The following is a 22,950-nucleotide window of genomic DNA, read 5'->3' on the forward strand; positions in this document are numbered from 1 at the left end:
TCCTCCAGATCTTTCAGTTGAGAGATTATTAATGATTGTTCTAATGGAATGAAAATAATTATTATTCTTTGGTAATTTTATTTATATTTATATATATATATAGATATATATATATACATACATGTAGTTCACTTTCGGCTTATCCCTTTCGGGGTCTCCACAGTGTAACATCCCCCACTGTTTCTCATCAATGATTTGTCAGAGTTTTTACACCGGATGCCCTTCCTGACACAACCCTGTACTTGAGGGGCACAGGGACCCAGTTAGGCAGCAGGGTCAAGGGTCTTGACTAAGGACCCAATCTGGGTGGGGATCAGTAGACACTCCGGGGATCGAACCCTGGGCTTCTGTGTGTCAGCCCTTCACCTAGCCCACTGAGCCACCCAGCCATATATATATATATATATATATATATATATATATATATATATACTTGAATTGTGATTTTTTTTTTAATGAAAAACCCTCTGCTTTTATTTTATTGACGTTTCTTGAATCTTGATCATTGATCTGCAAATGCTGTGATCAATTCTGGAAATTGTGTTATGTTTACTTGCATAGTCATGTGATTTATTGAAATGCAAGGATTTTTAATGACCTGTAGCTGTAAGTAATAAGGATAAAACGATTCTTCAGGAATCGGTAAAAAAAAACAATTCAACCTCGTCAACATGTTCATCGATGCAGAAAATAAAAAAATGGATGCAGCTTTCCATGCAGGTGAGGGTGTGTGTGGGGGTGCGCACCTATGTGTGAGTGTGTGTGGGCTTACACTGCGCAACCAAGCGGACACTTTCAATGAAAATCATTGCAAACACACCAGAATTCCTGGAGGCCCATTGCTCCCCAAGTTTTTAAGTCAGGTGGCGAGCTCTACGCACACATGGGGCACGCACTGAGCGCTCGCTGAAGGTTCAACCCGGTTCCAGGTGCTTACACACGCGGGTTTATGAACGTGCGCTCAGCAGGTGGTATCCACACCAGAGCAGCACTCACACAGGTATCAGCAGGAGAATCTTCTTCTATTGTATTTTCCCTGTTCAATAAGGAGAACCTCGGAGCAAAACGTCAGAGGAGTGAAAATCTCTCAAATCTTTCTCCAGGGTTTTTGTTCCTTTAATGTTTGTCAGGGTGTCATAATAATCCAACCGGACACAAACCGATGATTCATTTCTGTTTCATGATCACGTGGAGCGGTCCATCACATGAAGCACAGAATGAACCGAGGATGAAAGAATCTGAGATCATTTCAGTATCAATTAGAATTGTCTATTTGTAGTGAAACCTTTCTGTTAGCAGGAAAACAGAGTTTGATGTGAGGGACAAAAAGAAAACATACTTGGCCTTAAAATACCTTTAATTTAATTTGTTGAGAAAAAAAAAAATCATGCCTTTAAAACTGTAAATTGAATCACGGCTTGACTGAATCGTTACATCCCTAGTTTGTGAGAGAATGGAGAAAAGCCTAAATTAGCCAAAACAGATAGGATGTAGCTGTAATATTAGCTAAACACCAAATTAGCCTAAAAAAATCCTAAATTAGCCAAAACAGCTAATCTGAGGCTAAAACATTAGCCTAACCCCAAAATAGCCTAGAAATCCTTAATAACTGCCTAAACAGTCAACAAAGCAAGCATAGAAAGAGCTGAATATTTTAATAGCTAAAAAAATAAAACAGCTGAAGAGCTATAGATGTTCAAAAGAACGTATGGAATAAAAATAATTATGAACTAGATATATAGCATTACCTGTGATAATGCAGGTCTGAATGATGGAAGCTGAATTTGGCCACTGATGATGCTGAAATTGATAGCTGAAAAGTCTGAAGCTGATAGCCAACAAAAATATTAGATAAATGCAAAATTAGTCTAAAAAACGCAAAAAAAAAGGCTTCAGTTATCCAAAACACCGAGCATGTAGCTGAAAAAAATAGCTAGACTTCAAAATATCATGAAAAACGATACAGACGATTATCTTAAAAGTCAACTAATCACCGATTATTTTTCTGATTAGTCGACTAATCAGGTCATGCACAAAGTGGATGTAAAGCACAGATCTTAACCATCATTAGCTTTAAACTAACTAAAAACAAACATGATGGTTTATTAAACTTTCAATGAATTGTGCAGCTTCTGTCCTTCAATAGTTTCTGGTATTTAATCAAGTTTAAATTAGTGAAGTTTCACTGCCTGTGATAATGTTAGTGTGAATGCTTTTTGCTGCAAGTAGTCGCTGAAGATGCTGAAGCTTTTTGCTGAAAATAGTGACTTAGAGGCAGATGAGTTTAACTGCTGAAGGGATTTGCTGAAAATGCAAAAGCTCACAAGTTGCTTAAATGTAACAAGGTAAATAAGAAATGTAAAAGGAAAATGTGCTGAAACTGATCCTGTTTTAAAGATGTATTAAAGAAACAAACAAAAAAAATCATCTAAACCTAGAAAATCATGATTCTTACTTATAAGGGAAAAATACACCAGGACAAGCATATGCCTCTTTATCTGACATATATTGTGAGAATCATTATTTGTATTTCCATTGCAGATTTACTATTTTCTAGTCTGGGGGGGGGGCTGAGTTTTAGAATAACAGGTTAGTTATGGAATGACGTTGCATAAAGACAATCATCAATTAAGGTTGTATAAAGAAATATGTTTGGGGGAAACCATTTATTGGACATCTAGAATTCTAGCTGAAAGGAAGAGCTCAGACGTGAATATATTTGTTGATTCCCCAGTGAAAGCCTTTCAGAAAACATTTAAAGAAGGCATTTTTCTAGCATAGCTTTATAGTTACGGGAATCAAGATGATATATTAGTTTGATGGAGATTATTCAGTGTTCCAACTAGAATATAACTTTCAGAAGAAAAATGGATCACTATGGTGTAAAAGAAAAAGTGAATCACAATTAAACCAACAAATATTCTATCCTCTCACATCATAGCTCAGACTGCAGAGGGGTGGAATAAAAAGTCACGTTCTATTTGGGTCTCGACCTGCGTTTCTGATAGTGTGTGGGGGGCCAGACCAAATGTGGAGGCAGGTCGGATCCGGCCCGCGGGCCGTAGTTTGGGGACCCCTGGTCTAAAGCCAAAGAAAAATGTCTCATCGTGGCACAAGCAGAAGACTGGGGCGGGGGGTCTCACCGAGTCTTTGACAGCCTGAGAGAAGAGAGGCATCTGGTCGCTGAGGCCGGACAGGATGAGAGCGAGCAGCAGCAGGGTGTAGTAGATGTAGAAGGTGGTGTACCTCCACACACTCACTGACTCGGGCTGAAAGGACAAACAGGTGAGTGGCGTTCCGATAACGCACCCCAGCTTTATCTGAAGGCAGTCACACATCCAAAGCTTTTACGGACTTCATTCATTGACGTTTACCATCGACTGTATCAGAGAACTGGACCGAGTGACTGTGACATCACCAATAGAAAACGGTTTACTTCCAGCGTGAACAAAATGAAGTCAATTCAGTCACCATTTTTTGCAATACAGCCGCCGCCATGTTGGAGCCAGACGTCACTAAACAGTGATTGGGCCGAGTTGATCTGAATCAATGTTTCTATGGCAACCACTTCCCATGATCAGGAGTGAACTTGATGGAAGGCCACACCCCGTTTCAAACTTTGAACATGAGACCACCTGCTTTTATGAAGGCATCCCTTTATCTCTTGAGTAACTTTAACTACAGAAATAATATCGTTAAACAAGCGGATTGTCAGGGAGATGTTAAAGAAGGTATCAGAAAAAGAATATTTATTATGACTGAGTAACAATTGTCTATTTCTCTATAGAAGTCTATGGGATTTTGGCTTCTGGGAGCCAGCAGGTACTTCCTGTTTGGAAGGACAGGGAAGAGGAGTCACTGAGTCCAGTTCTCTACATACAGTCCATAGGTGTGACTGACTCCCGCTGCCAAAGGTCTGACCTGGTCTTGAGCCTGCAGGATTTTGGACCTGAAGGTGACGGTGGCGCACAGCAGAGCCAGCAGCCAGAAGATCAGCATGACTCCAGACGACTGCACGCCCTTCATCCTCTCATACTGGACTATCAGGGTGGCCAGCAGCTGCAGACACACAACAGCACATTTGCAGATCATTTGCAAACTGCTCAGCAAATACGCAACTGTGGTTCAACACCACACATTTCACTGAGCATTCCAACAACCTGACCAGGTATGAAGCAGAAGGGATCTTAAAATAAGGCACATGTCATTAGTTTCTTTGAATTTACTATTTCTAAAAAGCAGGAATCATTTCAGAACAGCGCTCAAACAGAAACGTGCTGACCATGGTGAGGCCCAGGAGGGTGGGGCTGACGAGGTGGACAGCAGCTGTGATGTTACTGCTGTGACTCCTCTCCCAGAAGGTGTAGAAGACATCCAACCAGCAGATGATCCACAGCAGAAAACCTACAGCCTGGAGGAGAAAAGGAGAAACTGACTGTCCAGAAAATCCTCCAGAGACCAAAACAGAACAGTCCATTTCAGACTGGAATCCTTCACTTTTTCTTTTCACTGCGATCATCTTCTGATCTATTCCGGTAAAATCATTCTTAGGAGGTCTTTTCATTAAGATGATGCTGTTTTAGAAAAAAATCTATGAACCGGGGTCATTTTCTAGGACACGTGTCAAAGTCAGACCATTTTATTTTATTGTTATTAATGACCCGATGTTATCTTGAGCTCATTTCTAACTTGAATAATTTTGAGTAAATCTGTTTCTATGGACAGTAAAATATAGAAAGTTATTTAAGGTTTAAGTTGATTTATTCTGGAATAATATTCCTGTCTTTTTATTATTCAGAATTATGTTGAAAAGTTACAGTTTTAAAGTTTTAAAAATTAGCATTCTGTTAGCTTTTTGGACTATTTTGGCATTTACTAAGAATTTTTAGGCTATTTTGGAGTTTAGCTAATATTTCATCTACATGCTAGCTGTTTTGGATAATTTAGGCTTTATTCAGTTTTTTTTTTTTAAAGGAAATTTTTAGATTAGCTAATAGTTCAGTTGCATGCTAGCTCCTTTGGTTAACATTTTGTTGTTCTTTTAGTTTTTTAGGGTAATTTGGCATTTAGCTAATATTTTAGCTGGCCATCAACGTTTTTCAGCATTTTCAGCTGCCAAATTCAGCTTCCAGCATTCACACTAGCATTATTGCAGGTAATGGTGTATATCTAGTTCATAATTAGTTTAAAAAGTTATGGTTTTAAAAGGTTTAAATATGTAAAAAATTAAAGTAAGCCTTCCCTTACTTCCCATCATCCATCTGTTTACCCGCCATCATGCTGGCTTCCAACCTCTCACAACCTCAAGCTAACATTAGCAGTGCAACAAAAGTGTTTAGCATATCCTCCATCATCAGAAAAATGCTTTAACACGTTAAAAACCCCATTTTCATCAGAGCAGGTCTTTAAACAGGATTATAAAAATAATAACAAGCAGTGGAGAAACCCAACCAAAGAACAAACAGAAGAATTCATTTAACAGCTGGCTGCTGCTATACACACAGCTGAGTCAGCATTACTGCTCAGTAAACAAATGTTTTTATTAAGACGTTCATTAAATTGATGAGTATTGGGCTCTCTTTTTTGTTCAATCTGATGCACAATTAGCCCTTTAACACCTGAGGCGTCGTAGGTGACGCTTAGACACAAAACCTTTAACATACTGTAACTTTTTAACATACTGTAAAATTTCAACCGTTAAGGAGAAAAGCGGCTCGTCTGTTACAGTAAATCAAAGAACAAAAACACTGGAACTCCTGCGTTAAAGGGCTAATTTTTTCCCTCATGTTTGAGTATTATTCGTTTCAATTTTTGTTCCCTGGTTCGAGTCTGAGATGAAGAGAGGATGAGTAAAAGCTATTTATAATACATTTTACTCTCTTTAGAAAAATAATTTCAGAGCTCATTCTAGTTTTATGTTCATTGCAAGTATTACTTTAAACATAAAAAAAACCTAAAATTATGCTGGAGTTTATATTTAATGTGATCCAACTGTTTCTCTTCAAGATTAACAACTTTTAGTCCAAGTTAACGAAAAATCATTTAACAAAAGCCACACCTTAGCATGGTGTAAAAGCTTACAGTGGATTAAATTGTTCTTTATTTTGGCTCTTCTGTAGATATAAAAACAAATGTAATGACCCACTCCAATGAAAATTGCGTTTTCAACATGTTCTTGTAGCATTTTTCTGATGATGGAGGACATGTATAAAGAAAAATAGGAAAAAAATCTGAGTTTCTGAGTATGTGTTTTTATTAAAATCCTTGTGAATCAGGAGACGGTGAAAAAAATGCTGTTGGAAAAAGACTGTAATTGTGATGTAGAAATATTCCAGTCCAATCTGGTGCATTCGCTGTCAGACAAATAGATCCAAGAACGTCTTTGTTTTCCTCATCTGAGCTGGAATCTGGATCAAAACTGTACGGCTCTGATTTTCATAATGTCAGGTTTTGGGTGTGAAGGACTGTAAGCTAGCAGGAGAGTCTGTATTGGGGGGGGCTCCATGACAGCTCTGTCCACAATTTAGAGGATAATCTCTAACAAACTTCTGCCACTTTGTCAGGAAACTAAGTCCTAGAAAACAACTGTCTTTTTTTCTAATTTAGTGTGGTTATAACTGCATCATGCCGGTCTACCCAATATTCATAGACTTCTCCTTAATTAATTCTTTTTTCTCAGTTGTGTTTTTATTTTTATTTATGATTCTTGTTCAAGTTTTGTTGTATTGATGCCTTCTGTAATAATCCTGAAACAAGAGCTGCCAAAAAAACAAAAAAAATTCAAATGTATTCCTTTCTGAACCTTTAACAAGTACAAATCGCATAAACTCTATTTAGTCTAACGTCATAATCATAATCAAAAGACCACTGGGAACTATTTGAAAATAGATCGAAACTCGGATGATCGGAGTGGGACTTAATCAGAAGAAACTGATAGAAATGATGTAAAAACATTAAAAATAATCCTGAAATAATGTCTTACCGTTTTTGCTTTGTTGAGGTGACTCATACATATATACCCCCGATTGTGGCTGCGCATGTACATAAGGTAGAAAGGGGCACAGATCCACAGGTAGAAGCATGGCACCCACACCAGCACAGTGTTTTGAAAGCATGGAGTCAAGTCTGGATTAGACGTGTTCCAACTACGGCTCCAATCCTGGAATAAAAGGAGAGAAGGTCAAAAGGTCACAGTAGTTTTATTATTTTTATTAATGAAAGAAATAGCATACAAACAGTATACAGAACAATTAACCATGAAACACAAAGTCAGGGGGTGTTACATACAGACAAATAGATCAAGGTTGTCAAACTCAATCACACAAGGGGCCAAAATCCGAAACACCCCTTAGATCAAACAGGATAAACATTTATTGAACACTCTAAAACTACATTTTTAAAACTGTAACTTTTTAACATAATTATAAACTAGATATATAGTATTACCAACGATAATGCTAGTGTGAATGCTGTAAACTGAATTTGGCTGCTGAAGATAATAGTATTGATAGCAGAAGATGCAGAAATTGATAACTAAAAACCCTAAATCTGACAGCTGAAAACGCTGAAGTTGATAGCCAGCTAAAATATTAGCAAAATGCCAATTTATCCTAAAAAAACACTTTAGGTTAGCCAAAGCAGCTAGCAGCTGGCTGAAAAAAATAGCTCACCTTCAAAATAGCCTAAAAAACTGAAAAAATGCCTAAATTAGCCAAACTAGCTAGCGTGTAAATATTAGTGTAACTCCAAAGCAGCCTAAAATACGTAAAAAGAAAAGCCTAAATTAGTAAAAAAAAAAAAAAACAGCTAGCATGTAGCTGAAATATTAGCTAAATATCAATATATCCTAAAAAAACTGAAAAAAGTCTAAATTACCCAAACCAACTAGCGTGTACACATTAGCGTAACTCCAAAACAGCCTGAAAAACATGAATTACACAAAGCAGCTAGCGTTTAGCTGAAATATTAGCTAAACTCCAAAGTGGCCTAAAAAAATTGTCATGAAAGAAAAAAATAGTCCAAAAAGCTAGCATAATGCTAATTTTTAAAACTTGAAAACTGTAACTTTTTAACATAAATTGAATAATAAAAAGGCAGAATAAATCAACTTAAACCTTAAATAACTTTCAATATTTTACTCTCCATAAAAATACATTTTGTCAAAATTAAATAAGTTAGAAATAAGCGCAAGATAACATTGGGCCATTAATAATAATAAAATAGAATGATCTATAAGGCCAGACAGAATTACCCGGTGGTCTTGACTTTGACACATCTAATGGATAGTAGCTTGACTTGAACATATCAACTTTTGCAACTCACTTCAGGATTTTGAGCTTCAGTCTCTTTTAATGATTTTAATGCCTTTTTGTCTGAATACGTACCTATCTGTTTCATATAGCAGACAGGTCATAGTAGTTCTATTTTCCAAAAAGGTTGAGAATGGCAAGATCAATAGCAAATAAATAAATGAAATTACAAAAGAGAAAAAAATCTTGTCCTGAAAGGGTTTCATTCATCAGTGAAAGTACACACTGGGTTCTGTAAGAAGTGCTGCGTTAATAATCATTCAGGGTCTGTATGCTAATGAAAGCCTGCTGTCAGCAGGGGTCCTGACTTGAAGGTGGGATCATGACAGCCACAGAACTGCACGTGCCACATTTGGACTTAAGATGTCAAACAAACGCACATACATACATACTGGGGTCAGACCTGTATTAATGCGTTCCGGAACAAGTCTGGTTTTTGTTTTTCACAAAGGTCGGGTTCGTTCTCTTTCCGGACCAGAAGGTGGAATAACACTGGGATTATCCTTAATAAAGAATGTTTTCGTCATAAAACAGCGTTACTTCTAGTCGGTTCTGGTCGTGTTCGTCCCGCCTGAACAGTCACGCTGTGTTCAGAAACCTTAAACTCGGGTCCCGGAGCGGGTTCGGACGAAAAAACAAGCTAAAAATAAATGACGTTTCTGAGTCTATCCTGCGTCACGGTACCATGGTTCGGAACTCTGGCTTCATCGATCGGTTGTCATGGAGAAGCCCCCGGGGGCACGAAGCCTGAACGGAACCGAACTTGCCGGGTACCTGAGCACGCGCCGGTTCGCTAACAACTTCGGACTTAGTTTTTAGGAGACGACACAAAAAATTACTCACCCAGAAAGGTTCCGAACTGTTCGGACTACAGAACCTGTCGAGCCCCATTCTCCGCGACACAGCAGGTGTCTGAGCTGTCGCGGTTCGGAGAGTTTCTGGAGCTCAGCGGCTGTTTTGTAAGTGGACGAAGGTTGCCTGCTAAGCCTCTTCTTCTGTGGTAGCGGGAGGCATTAAAGTTAAGACCCACAGCGCCACCCAATGGGAGACGGTGGGTACTGCAGCAGTCAGCGGCGCAGTCACAAGCAGATTCATCTGACCTCAGAGAGTAGTACACACCATTGAAGGAATTCCTCAGTTTCTTTTGCAGTTTCTCTCATGCAAAATCTTTTATTTCTAAGAACAACAATAGATTTCTGAGTTTCACATGAAAGTTCTCTTTTTCGGGACATTTTGAGCATTTAATTGATTCCACAAATGTGATGCTCCGATACTCAACCTACAAAAGAAGCTCAGCTTTATAGCTTTTCTAACCAGTCAAACTCTTTTCAGCTGCACTAACATGATTGCACAAGCGTTTTCTAATCATGTGTTAGCCTTCTGACACAATGAGCAAACACATTATACCATCAGAACACAGGAGTGATAGCTGCTGGAAATAGGCCTCTGGTCACCAAAGTAGATAAAGTACCAAAAAACAGACATCTGCAGATAGAAAAGTCCTTATTTACTCCTTTACCACACTTACAATGTAGTGTATGCATGTATTTCTGATTAGTATAAAGTTATCTTAATTTAAAAACAGAAACATTTCTACGTGATCCCACAGTTTTGACTAGTAGTGTGAATATACAGACAATGCCTATACCACTTCAGTGAACACAAGACCATGTGACCTGGACAATGCAGCAATGGTAAACCGTCCTGTTCATTGATGAGTGTTGGGTCACCTTTTGCTCCAGCAATGGTAAACCGTCCTGTTCATTGATGAGTGTTGGGTCACCTTTTGCTGATGGTGGTCATCAGTACGGGTGTAACAATTCATTTTAAAGCCTTTTGATTTATCAAAGTAACATTCCCAGTGGTATTTTAACTAGGGTTACACAGTTTTTAGGTAAAATCAAACAAACCTCTGTAGTTTTGCTAGGACAGTTTCTGCAGAGCGGCAAGAGTTCGTCAGAAAATTATCTCTGAGTTGTGGGCAAAGCCATCTAGTCCTATAGTTTGATCCAGATTCCAGCTCAGATGAGGAAAAGAAAAATGTTTCTGGATTTATTTGTCTGTAAGTGGATGCATTGGAATGGAGTGGAGCAGGGATGTGGTGGACCCCCCCCCCGTAGTACCTTTGTCACTGCCTTTTCCATGGCCATTTTTTCATCTGCTCCCGATTCACAACAATTTGAATAAAGAACTACTCAGAATACAATGTTAATCTTAATTTTATTTATCTTCTAACATGAGAAAAAATGCTACAGGAACCCAGAAAAACGTGATTTTCACTGGAATGGGACTTTAACTATTCCATTTATATAATTTGTTGTTCCTGATACAATTCATATTGGATGATCAGACCCCCAAGTGACCTGCAGAACTGCATGTAGAACTAGACTAGAGGAAGAATTGAACACCTCAGAACAACATCATGAGTAGTGAAGAGGAGGAGACGTCACTGTCAACATGTCAATGTGGAAAAAGCTGAAAATTTATCTGCTATTGACATGGCTAATGTTTGTTTTTTGGGATACCGTTGTTATTGTCTTCATTTTAGGGTAATAAATATCGAACTAATGAAAATGATGTTTCTTCTCATTCTTCTTCTTCTTCTTCTTTTCCTTTGGGCTTTTCCCTTCAGGGGTCGCCACAGCGAATCAGTTTCCTCCATCTAAGCCTGTCTTCAGCATCCTCCACTCTAACACCAGCCACCTTCATGTCTTCATTCACTGCATCCATAAACCTCCTCTTTGGTCTTCCTCTAGACCTCTTTGGTCTAGAGGAAGATCTTCTGGCCCCTTCCGGAGTCCAGGATTTCATTGACGCGGTATGCCTCCTCTACGTCCACTATAAGCGTCGAGTGGTCCAGAGGAGAGCTTGAGCAGGGAGATGTGGAACGTGGGTGAAATCCAGTATTCAGGTGGCAGCCTAAGGCGGAAGGACACTGGAATGATTTCACGTGAGATTTGAAAAGGACCCACGAACCTGGGGTTGAGTTTGCGACAGGGCAGTTTCAGGCGAAGATCCCGGGTGGACAGCCAGACCCATTGACCCAGGACAAGATGTGGACCTTCATGACGGTGTCGATCAGCCTGGACTTGAGATCTGTGGATGGCGTGTTGGAGTTGTATGTGGGCCACTCTCCATGTTGCGTCACACCGTCGGAACAATTTGTCCACCACAGAGCCACTGGGAAGAATGCTGGCTGGACCCCCAACACACACTGGAAAGGTATGAGTCTTGTGGTGGTTTTCTTTAGGGAGCTCTGGGCATATTCTGCCCAGACCAAAACCGACTCCAGTCCTCCTGGTGTCGACTGCAGTATGACTGCAGGAGCCCAGTGACCTCTTGGTTTAGGCGTTCAACCTGACCGTTGGACTGGGGGTGATATCCGGGGATGAGGCTAACATTAATTCCTAGCCCCTTGCACAGCTACCACCTAACCCGGAACGTGAATTGTGGTCCTCGATCTGATAGGTCCTCCGGTAACCCATAATAGCAGAAGACGTGAGTCAATAGTTCTTTGGCGGTCTCCATAGCCGTGGGCAGCTTTAGTAGAGGGATAAGAAGACATCCTTTGGACAAACGAACAACAACAGAGAGGATAGTGTGTTACCTTGGGACAGAGGCAAATCCATTATGAAGTCCACAGCTATGTGTGACCATGGTCGATGAGGAATGGGTAAAAAGTGTTCCCCCCTCCAGTTTTCTGTAGTAGTTTCAAATATACTCAATCCTGTCTAAAATCACATTTACTGGATGAGAAGGATGTAAAAATGATGTTAATAATACAGTACAATAGTTGCTGACTTTCTTAGGGGGAGGGAACACATTATATCAGACCTGAAATCCAGCTGCCAGAAAGTGTTCCCCCCTCCAGTTTTCTGTAGAAGCTTCAAATATACTCGATCCTGTCTAAAATCACATTTTCTGTATGAGAAGGATGTAAAAATGATGTTAATAATACAGTACAACGGTTGAGAGAACTGTCTTGTTAGGTGTTGGATCTAGAAGTTTAGTTTTTTGATTGACGTGGTGGGCGTGCCCTTTTTGCAGCGTCATCGTTTCAAAGCATCCAGCACTGCGAAATCATGGAGACACCTTCCACCTAAGAGCGACACCGTTTTTTTTAACCGATCTGTTATCATTTCACCCTCAAATTGTAATGAACTAAATGGTGTATTTGCACTGAATGGATAACAAAAAGAGCCAGACAAACGGATAGTTTTTAATCGGGACATCCGTGTGAAAAAGCATGGAAAGGTGCTGGGTGTGGGAAGGAAAGATGTCTCTCTCCTGCTGGTCATAGTAGTTCTATTTTCCAAAAAGGTTGAGAATGGCAAGATCAATAGCAAATACCATATATATAGCAATAGCAATACCAATACCACGGCTGTCCAAAAACTGAAAAAAACTGAATGAATGAAGATTGTATAATCTGTCCTTTATCAAATGTTTCTACGTCTGTTTCATGTAGCCTATTGCGTAATGTTAAATCAATTAGACAGAGCTCATTTTATAATGAAAAAAAGCACGCAGACAAACAAACAAACACACACACAGTAACAAACAAACACACAAACAAACAACCTCTAGAGCCCAAAAATAGGCACCATTGTGATGATCCGCCACCTTTGTAAGCTTTAAAGTTTCAAAGCAGCGCTGACGGAGCCTATGCGCGCTCCTGCAACTAGTCACAAATCGTGGCAAGGGATAACTACTTTGGCACCACACCGGATCGAGTCCGCACCCCGTCCTGAGAGCTGCAGACCCCCGACGTTCCGAACTGCAAGCGCACCGGGGGACGTTTTAAATCTTCTGGAGGTTTGAGCGTGATCCAGCCCCAGTATTTTATTTTACTGAACGTTGATTGAAGTTTTGAATTTAAAATGCCCTTCACTTGCACTTGGGCTTTTGTTAGGCATTTTATGTTACAGCCTTTTATTGTTAAGAAAGTTTATCTCAATACAATGTTACAAAATAAAGTATTTCTGATGAAAACTATTAATTTTGTCATTCTTGTTTTCATAATTAATGTAGAACTGTTAAATTGTTAAACTGTTGAACTGTTAAATTCCACATTTTTTTCCTTAAAGAAGGTCACATATTAATTTGCGATTAATTGCGAGTTAACTCACGACAATGCGATTAATCGCGATTCAAAATTTTAATCGCCTAACAGCTCTAAAAATAATGTAAAAATGATCCTGTGGTGGCGGAGAAACTTCTCCCAGCTCCTTACCGTCATGTGACTCCTTGTGACCAATCATATGAAGCCAGATAGTCACGTGACTGGACACAAAACCTATCCGCGGGAGGAGGCGCACAGGCAGGTCACTCCTCTAAACAATGGGGACAAAGGACGATGGCGATTCTCAGCCGGGGCCGGCAGATCATGTTTATCCTGCATTGCACGAAAGAGACGAGTTATGCAATGCGGTGCGAGTTGTTGTGGTATTAGCCATGTTGGGGTTAAACCAGAGTCAAGGGAATGTCATGAAAGGAGGAGCCCCTAGGGGGAGCTGGCGGATTAGCGTGTGGATTGTAGGACAATGTTGCTTGGGTTCTATGTTGGAAGAAGAAGAATAAAGTTCACGTCTTGAGCACAGCACGTCTCAGTCTTTCTGTAAAACAATAACACGACAGTTGTGTCAGAAGCGGGATGCTGATTGACTGAGAAAAGAAAAAAAAAAAGGAAAAAGCCGGCCGGAGCACCATACGGAAAACAGATGGCAGACGGAGAAATGGCGGCGCCGCAGGCTACACTGACTGCTACGTTCACCATACAACCGCCAGAGTCCTTCAACTTCACAAAACCACAAGAGTGGGAGCGATGGATTAGACGTTTCGAGCACTTTCGGCTCGCAAGCAACCTAAGCGCGACGCCTGAAGAGAACCAGGTAAACACGCTGGTGTATTGCATGGGAGACGAGGCCGAAGACGTGCTAAGAGGGCTAGCGCTAACGGCGGATGAAAAGAAGCAGTATGCATCGGTCAAAGCCGGGTTGGACTCATTTTTTGTGCCCAAAAAGAATGCAATCTACGAAAGAGCCAAGTTTTATCGGCGTGTGCAGCAACCGGAAGAAACCGTTGATTCCTTCATCACTGCGCTTTATAGATTAGCTGAACACTGCGACTATGGGCAGCTACGTGATGAGCTGATCCGTGACAGGTTAGTGGTCGGCCTGAAAAATGTTGCGCTGTCTGAAAAGCTACAGTTAGATGATAGACTAACCCTGGACACTGCCATCACAAAAGCAAGACAATCTGAAGAAGTTAGGAGGCAGCAGTCAGACTTACGGGGAGAAAACAGTGCTAAATGCTCCAATGTCAATGCTGTTCATGCTAAGAACTACAGAAAGCCCAGATTTTACACCAAGCCCAAAGCACAGCCACAAACACAGACCAAGTTCAGGCAAAATGCACAACCGTCACATGCACAAAAACAAGCCTGCAAAAGATGCGGAAAGATGCCCTCACATGCAAAAACAGAATGTCCTGCAAAAGAAGTCGCATGTCACATATGTGGAAAAAAAGACATTATGGCAAAGTGTGCAGAAACTACACAAAGTCAGTGAATGCAGTGACTACAGAGGAAGAGAGCTTTTTTCTGGGATCTGTTAATGCTGGTGCAGACCCGTGGTCGGTGCAGCTTCAAGTGCGACAAAACAAAGTGTGCTTCAAAATAGACACCGGCGCAGATGTTACTGCCCTGCCAGCTGATGTGTATCATAAAATAACTGGGGATGGAGATTTGAAGCACTTGGAAAAACCAAAGCGACAGCTGTTTGGACCAGAAGGCAACGTGCTTCGCGTCCTGGGAGTGGCAAAAGAAACACTCTGCAGTGACAAAAAGTCAGCCACAGAAGACGTCTATGTGGTGGAAGGTCTTCACACTGCCCTGCTGGGGTTACCAGCTATAAAACAGCTTCAGCTTGTGTCTAGAGTCAACAACATCACCATTGAGACTGTGAAACAACAATATCCACGTTTGTGCAGCGGTCTTGGTCTGGTACGGAGGCCGTATTCTAATAAACTGCAACCAGATGCTGTGCCCTTCTCTCATCAGACTCCACGCAGGGTCCCCCTTCCTCTCATGGGCAAAGTGAAGGAGGAGATAGATCGCATGGAGAAGATGGACGTCATCACCAGAATTGAGGATCCCACTGACTGGTGTGCAGGGATGGTGGTGGTCCCAAAGAAATCAGGTGCAGTACGTATTTGTGTGGACTTTACCAAGATGAACCAGGCAGTCTGCAGAGAAAAATATATCCTGCCTTCTGTTGAGCACACACTAGGCATGCTAGCAGGTGCAACAGTTTTCAGCAAACTGGACGCCAACATGGGTTTCTGGCAGGTGCCGTTAACTGAGGAATCTGCCAAATACACCACTTTCATTACACCCTTTGGGCGATACTACTTTAATCGGTTGCCATTTGGCATCGCATCAGCCCCAGAACATTTTCAGAAAATGATGGTGACCGAAGTGACCAACGGCTTGGAGGGGGTGCTGTGTCACATGGACGACATTTTGATGTGGGGAAAGACCCAAGAAGAGCATGATGTGCGGCTGCATGCGCTGCTGGAGAAAGCACAGAAGGCAGGCATCACACTGAACATCGATAAGTGTGAGTTCACATGCCACACAGTCAAATTTTTGGGTCATGTCATCACAGCAGCAGGTGTACAGCCAGACCCAGAAAAGACGAGCGCAGTTCAGGAGATGAATGCACCAACTAACGTCAGTGAACTAAGGAGTTTCCTGGGTATGGTGAACCAGTTGGGGCGGTTCATTCCAAATTTGGCAGAGAAAGACAAAGTTTTGCGGGATCTGCTGTCGAAGAAGAACCACTGGTACTGGGGGCCAGAGCAGCAGACAGCTTTTGAGCGACTGAAAAAAGAGCTTTCATCCACGCCAGTGCTCACACTGTACAATCCAAACAGTGACCTGAAAATCTCAGCTGATGCATCTTCTTTTGGACTGGGAGCGGTTCTACTCCAGAAAAGCAATGCTGAGTGGGCACCTGTGGCATACGCATCCAGGTCGATGACACCAACAGAGAGACGATATGCCCAGGTAGAGAAAGAGGCTCTGGCTGCAACATGGGCGTGTGAAAGGTTCAGCTGCTTTGTCCTCGGCAGATCATTTGAGTTGGAGACGGATCATAAACCTTTGGTGAGTCTGCTTGGAGGATAAGCTTTGGATGACCTTCCACCCAGGATTCAAAGATTCAGAATTAGGCTCATGGGTTACAACTATACAGTCACACATTCATCCATTCATTCATCTGCTTGACCGCTTCTTCCCTTTCGGGGTCACGGGGGTGCCGGAGCCTAACCCGGCTACTGAAGGGCGAAGGCGGGGTACACCCTGGACAGGTCTCCAGTCTGTCTCAGGGCCTCAATCACACACATTCACTCTCACAGTCACACCTAGGGGCAATTTAGAGTCACCAATCAACCTATGAAGCATGTTTTTGGACGGTGGGAGGAAGCCGGAGTCCCCGGTGAAAACCCACGCATGCACAGGGAGAACATGCAAACTCCACACAGAAAGGTCCCAGCCGGGAGTCGAACCGGGGCCTTCTCGCTGTGAGGCAAGAGCGCTAACTACTGCACCACCGTGCAGCCCACAGTCACACATGTCCCCAGCAAAAACTTGTGGACAGCAGACACCTTGTCCCGGGCTCCCCTCAGAGTTTCAGGAGCACATTAAGGAGCAAGTTTGCTAGAGGACACCAACATTTACGTGGACTCTGTCATCAGCAACCTACCTGTTAGTGGAGACTATCTGAGCAACCTTCGAAACCATCTGAAAGCGGACAGTGCATGTGCTGCACTAATGGAGTACTGCAGAGATGGCTGGCCAGACAAAAAGATACTGCAGGGGGTGTTGAAACAGTACTGGGCTGACAGAGCGGTACTTACTGTGCACGATGGACTGCTGCTGCAGGGCACAAGGCTTGTCATCCCATCCACCCTAAGAAAGGATGTGTTGGAAAAACTGCATGAAGGACACATGGGCGTGACAAAGTGCAGAGAAAGGGCCAAACAAACAGTTTGGTGGCCGGGACTCAGTAACCAGTTAAATGACTTGGTGCTAAAATGCAGAACCTGCATTCAGGAGAGAACTAATGCCAGACAGGCCGTGGCAGAGACTTGGAGCTGACCTTTTCACAATGGACAGTAAGGATTATCTGCTCGTAGTGGATTATTTTTCACATTTTGTGGAAATTGCTCAGCTCTCACACACACGATCCACAGTTGTGGTGGTGCACCTGTAGTCGATTTTTGCCCGTCACTGCATCCCAGAGGTTCTCATGACAGACAACGGGCCGCAGTTCTCAGGAAGCCATTTTCAGACATTTGCAGCATGCTATGGCTTTGAGCACGTCACAAGCAGCCCCAGGTTTCCACAAAGCAACGGGGAAGCAGACCGTGCTGTACAGACTGTTAAGAGACTGCTAAAAAAATCAGCTGACCCATACCGTGCTTCGCTAGCATACAGAGCTATGCCTTTGCAGAACGGCTACAGTCCTGCTGAGCTGTTAATGGGGCGTGAACTTCGCACAACTGTTCCTGCCCTTCCGTCCCTGTTGGATCCGACTCTGCCTGACTACCACGCATTGGAGGCCAAAGAAAGGGAGAAGAGGCAGAATGACGCTAACATCTTTGATAAAAGACACAAATCAAGAAACCTGGAGCCACTGGTTCCTGGAGAAAAGGTTTGGGTCACGGACGCAAAAGCCCAAGGTACAGTGATATCTGCACACAAGACTCCTCGCTCTTATTACATCCAAGGGCCTCAGGGGACACTGAGAAGAAACCGACACCACCTGGTGTCACTGCAGAACAACAGCGAGGGAGTCGGTGCTGAAGAACCTGTGGGAGAAGATTCACCTATTCCAGCTCCAACCGACAAGACACCAGTCTGCGGAGAAAACATCACAGAAACTGTCCATACTCAGTCGGGCAGAGTGGTCAGAAAACCTGAAAGACTTAATCTGTAAATATAAAAGTTTATAATGGAGTTAGTATGCTTGGAAAAAAAAAAGAAGTTTGAGTTGATCACTGAAATGTGGAGGTTACTCTAAAGAAAACCTGCTAAAGTTAGTTTTTTTTAAGTTTTATATGAAAATACAAAGTTTACCCTTTGTTTTCTAAGAAAGGGGGATGTGGTATTAGCCATGTTGGGTTAAACCAGAGTCAAGGGAATGTCATGAAAGGAGGAGCCCCTAGGGCAGGGGTCGGCAACTCAAAACGTTGAAAGAGCCACTTTGGACCAATACAACAAAAAACAAATATGTCTGGAGCCGCATAAATTGAAACGTCTTATATAAGACTTACAAAGAAGGCAACACATGGAGAATGTGTCTATAAATCACGTCCGTGATTAAACGATTATTTTTCCAGCTGCATGTCCTCGCGGCATGTAGCCTCCTTTTTTTTTTTCATGACAAGTTTGAGAGGAAATGCAGCGACAAACTAGCTGACAAAAGCCGAATAGCCTCATAATGAACATCCCTCTTTTGACATCCCTCAATGACACAAGGAGAGGGGCTCGTCATCAGTCTCTCCCTCATTCTCACTCCAGGTGCAGGAAGAATTCAAACATAACAGGACAAAATCATAAATGTTCAACAGTCAGACAACAAAACACGTTGACGAAAACCCAAACTTAAATCCAATTCCAGTCAGACAGGCAAAAGAACGGGTAACCCACAATTCCTTGCGCTGCCAGACCGACAGCAAGCCCAGCGTGTCTGAGACCATCACTACAATATGAATGAATTACAGTTTGTTTCATTGCTTTGATGAAATTAAAGAAATGCAGTAAAGAAATATGATTTTTGATGTCATTTTATTTTGAGGATTTGAAAAAATCACAAAAATGTAACGTGCACCTTTAAGGTGCTTCCACACTGGCCGCGTCGGTGCGCAATCAAGCGCACACCTTTAATGAAGAGTCAGTGTAAACGTGCGCACACCTAAATTCCTGGCCTCCAAGTCTGGAGCGCGCGTGAGTCTTATAGTCAGACATTTAAAAGGACAGAGTTGTGAAAACAAAAGTCTTCAGAAAGATTTGGGGGATTTTCAACACTTTTACTTTCGGTTCTCCCTGTTGTAGATGCAGATGAGCGCTAATGAACAGTAAAAATACAATAGAAGGAGAATCTCCTCCCCGCCACGCACCGCACGCGGCCGGTGGATGAGACCTGCACATCGCCGCGCTCAGCAGGTGGTATCCACACCGGAGCAGCGCGGTCACGCACGCAGTGGCGGGGAGGAGATTCTTCTTCTATTCTTCTTCTACTGTTCATTAGCGCTCATCTCATCTCGGAGTCATATTAACCTGACCGGACACAAACCGTAATGATTCATTTCTCCTTCTTGATCACGTCTGGCACTTCTGTGCTTTGAAGCAGACTCCGCCCACAAGCAGCTCCCAAATCCAGCTCCTTGATTGGTCGCATCTCTGAGCTGCCGCGACTGTGTGTGGAAATCTTGAACCGGATTGAAGATTCAGCGCGCGCTCAATGCGTGCCGATTTGTACGTGGAGCTCGCGACCCGACTTAAAAACCTGCGTAGCAACGTGCTCTCACGTGCGCTCAAGACGCATGGGCAGGAATTCTGGTGTGCGCATGTTTGCATTGACTTTTCATTGAGGGTGTGCGCTTGATTGCGCGCTGACTCAGCCGGCGTGGAAGCATCTACACTCATCTCACAACAACTGGAAAACGTAAAGGATGTTTGTGTCATGTTTGTCCTCCTACAGAAACCGCATTAAGACAAAAAATATATTTCCTTCCAACTTTTTTTTTTTCATTTTCAAACATTTTTGAAAAAGCGCCAATGAGCCGCAAGGCAGTGCTTAAAGAGCCGCATGCGGCTCCGGAACCGCAGGTTGCCGACCCCCGGGCTAGGGGGAGCTGGCGGATTAGCATGTGGATTGTAGGACAATGTTGCTTGGGTGCTATGTTGGAAGAAGAAGAATAAAGTTCATGTCTTGAGCACAGCACGTCTCAGTCTTTCTGTAAAACAACAACACGACAGTTGTGTCTTCCCAAAAATGTCGACATTTGAAGCATGTTGCGGTAAGTTTCTCTTGAGTTTCGGCTCAATATGAACATTTAACCTTTTAAGACGTCTTACATGAAGCAATCATGTGCGTAATGAGAGTGTAGAGTTTGTCAGTTGCGTTGGGTGAAAGACAATGAATGTGCACGTACACGTGCTCACGGTTTTGAGTAGGGCTGCCACGATTATTCGACTAATCGGCTATTAGTCGAGAACTAATTTGATCGTCGAAGAGTCGTTTTCTAATGCCGGGTCTTTCATTAGGTGTGTTTGAGATCCCCAGGCGCTGTGCAGATGGCCTGGATTGCGGTGCATGTTGGTTAGTTTCTTGCACTGATGTCAAATGTGCGCCGTCACGAAGTATCGCGAGAAAGGGGCGGGTTCAAGGCGCCTTCCTAAGCCAGCGCAGCCAGAAAATAGGTACTGCGCTGGCTGCATGCCGCCTTGATGACTACAAAACAATGCATTGTGGGAAACGGTGTCCACACAGTTCTTGTAGTTCGGTGTAAAATAACTGGCGCTAAATGAAGGACATCGGTGTATTTTATTACTTTTTCTGGAAGGTAGTGAATCGCTGATGAAACAATAAACAAGATTTCAAATAATCTGTGGTTATATTTGTTATTGTTGCCTCTAAAACTTAACTTTAATTTAATTTTATTTATTTATTTGGGACAGTGCACATGCAATGAATCCCGCGGCTATTTTATCAACAGTTTTACTCTAAAATATGTTCAAAATAATATAAAAGACACAACAGCACAAATCATACTAGTAGGAGTGGCTTATTAACTTTCAGACAATGGTAAGGACAACCCCCAACTCCTTGATCTCGTACAGTCTCGTCGTTCCCCTTCATCTCAGGCGCCTTTCTCCGCCCCCTCCTGCAGCAGCTTAGTCTCGCCAACGATGCAGGCGAGGCGCCGGGGATCTCAAACACGCCTATTTTCTTTGTTACACACGCGCAGTTGTGTTAAGTCGGTTAGCGGCAGTGATGTCACAGGAAGTTGCAGGTTGGCTCAATAACATGCTAATGTGAATCTGGAAAGTCTGGGAAACAGAAGAAAAATAAAGAGGAAACGTGTCTGTCTAATGTAATTTCTGCAAGACAGAACTCCATGGGAGCACTATGGCGATACATGAACACCTGAAGACGAAGCATGTAGTGACTGAGCTTGGTCACGCTGAACAGAGAGCTTCGTCCAGCTAAGCTAGCTCTGCCGCGGCAGTTTCCAGTTTTAAATTGATCGTATGCAAATGTTTGGAGATAAACTAGAAGATCTGCTGCAGATCCGTGTCTACAGTTCGTCTATGTCGGCATATTGAACGTTTCACAATCTTCGCTCTTCTAACCAAACGCCGTGAGGACGGCGCGGATTTACCACTCGACCAAGGCTTCTGTCATATTCTGCGCCACGATCATGTCATTCGGTTCAAAGAGCGGATTATGAAACGTTCACCGCGCAGACAGAGAGGCTGTGTGTCTGTACGGATCTGCTGCAGAGTTATGGAACGATTTGAAAACTATGAGTCCCAAAAGGGAAGTAGTGAAGAAAAGTGAAGTCCAGAGCTAAGTTTACAAGTGTAGCATTACATTAGCTGCATTAAGCTACAATTAAATGTAACTTAAAGTCACAAAACAGCAATTAATGGGTTCTCCTGTAAACTGAAAAATATAAAGTAGTTTGGGTCTGCGCATGTGCAGTGGATGTAGATGGTGAAAGAATGATAGTACTGTAGTACATTATAACATCCCCTCTGCTTTTCTCCTTAAAAAAAACCCAAAACATTTCCCCACCTTTAAGATACAATGTCTCAAAACTCTTTATTTATCTGAGTTTTTTATGTAATGGAATATCCTATTTTCAAATACGTCATGGCCCCAGTGTGTTTCTATCTGCAATTATCTTTTGAAATCATTTGTACATGTTTTATTAAATATATGTTCAAAGTTTTAAAAAAGAATTTCAGGCTTTTATTAAGTTTTCTGTTGTTGATTCAGATTACCTCATTTGATTTAAGTCTTGTTTTAATGGCAGAAACAAATGAAGGAGAAAAGCTGCATGATTCATTAAAAGATTACTAAACTGTTTTGTTTAATCTTAGCTAATGATGGTTTAAATGAGTGTTTTACATCTGGTCGCCACACGAACCGATTAGTCAACTATTGACATAATCGTTTGTGGCAGCTCTAGTTTTGAGCGCAGTACGTTCAATCTCAGGACAAATATTTATTCTTACTAATTACGTCTATATGAACTTCTCTGTTTAAGTAAGGGAAAACAAGCTTTGCTTCAATGTTAATTTATGTATTTTTTTCTGTCAACAGAGGATTCACCCCAACAAACTTATGAAGTACACAGAGTTGGTAGATTCCAACAAAAAGCGAAAATGTTCTTCCTCTGATTTATTGATCCCTCCACGGCGAGTAACGCAGGCAACGGTTTATAGACTTGTGCTAAATTTTGTCTGTGAAGCCAAGCAACCATTTTCTGTGGTTGAGAGACAATCCCTCAAAACTATGATCGGAACTTTGCATCCTCATAGTACACTGATGACAAGAAAAACACT

At 42.1% G+C, this 22,950-nt stretch overlaps 1 protein-coding gene across 4 annotated transcripts in view; it reads right to left on the bottom strand.

Moving 5' to 3' along the window:
- Positions 1-9,315, bottom strand: part of abcc1 (ATP-binding cassette, sub-family C (CFTR/MRP), member 1) — a 38,001-nt gene extending 28,686 nt beyond the window's left edge. For all 4 annotated transcript variants that reach the window (XM_024271825.2, XM_024271824.2, XM_024271823.2 and 1 more), the window contains exons 1-5: positions 9,153-9,315; positions 6,983-7,159; positions 4,283-4,411; positions 3,922-4,059; positions 3,144-3,269 (exon numbers count right to left, since the gene is read on the bottom strand). In XM_024271825.2, coding sequence (XP_024127593.1) covers positions 3,144-3,269; positions 3,922-4,059; positions 4,283-4,411; positions 6,983-7,159; positions 9,153-9,200 — 618 coding nt within the window. In that variant the 5' untranslated portion in view covers positions 9,201-9,315. The remainder of the gene's footprint in view (positions 1-3,143; positions 3,270-3,921; positions 4,060-4,282; positions 4,412-6,982; positions 7,160-9,152) is intronic.
- Between the last annotated feature and the right edge of the window lie 13,635 nt (positions 9,316-22,950).

The sequence above is a fragment of the Oryzias melastigma genome, linkage group LG8 (assembly GCF_002922805.2).
Source record: "Oryzias melastigma strain HK-1 linkage group LG8, ASM292280v2, whole genome shotgun sequence".
NCBI lineage: Eukaryota > Metazoa > Chordata > Actinopteri > Beloniformes > Adrianichthyidae > Oryzias > Oryzias melastigma.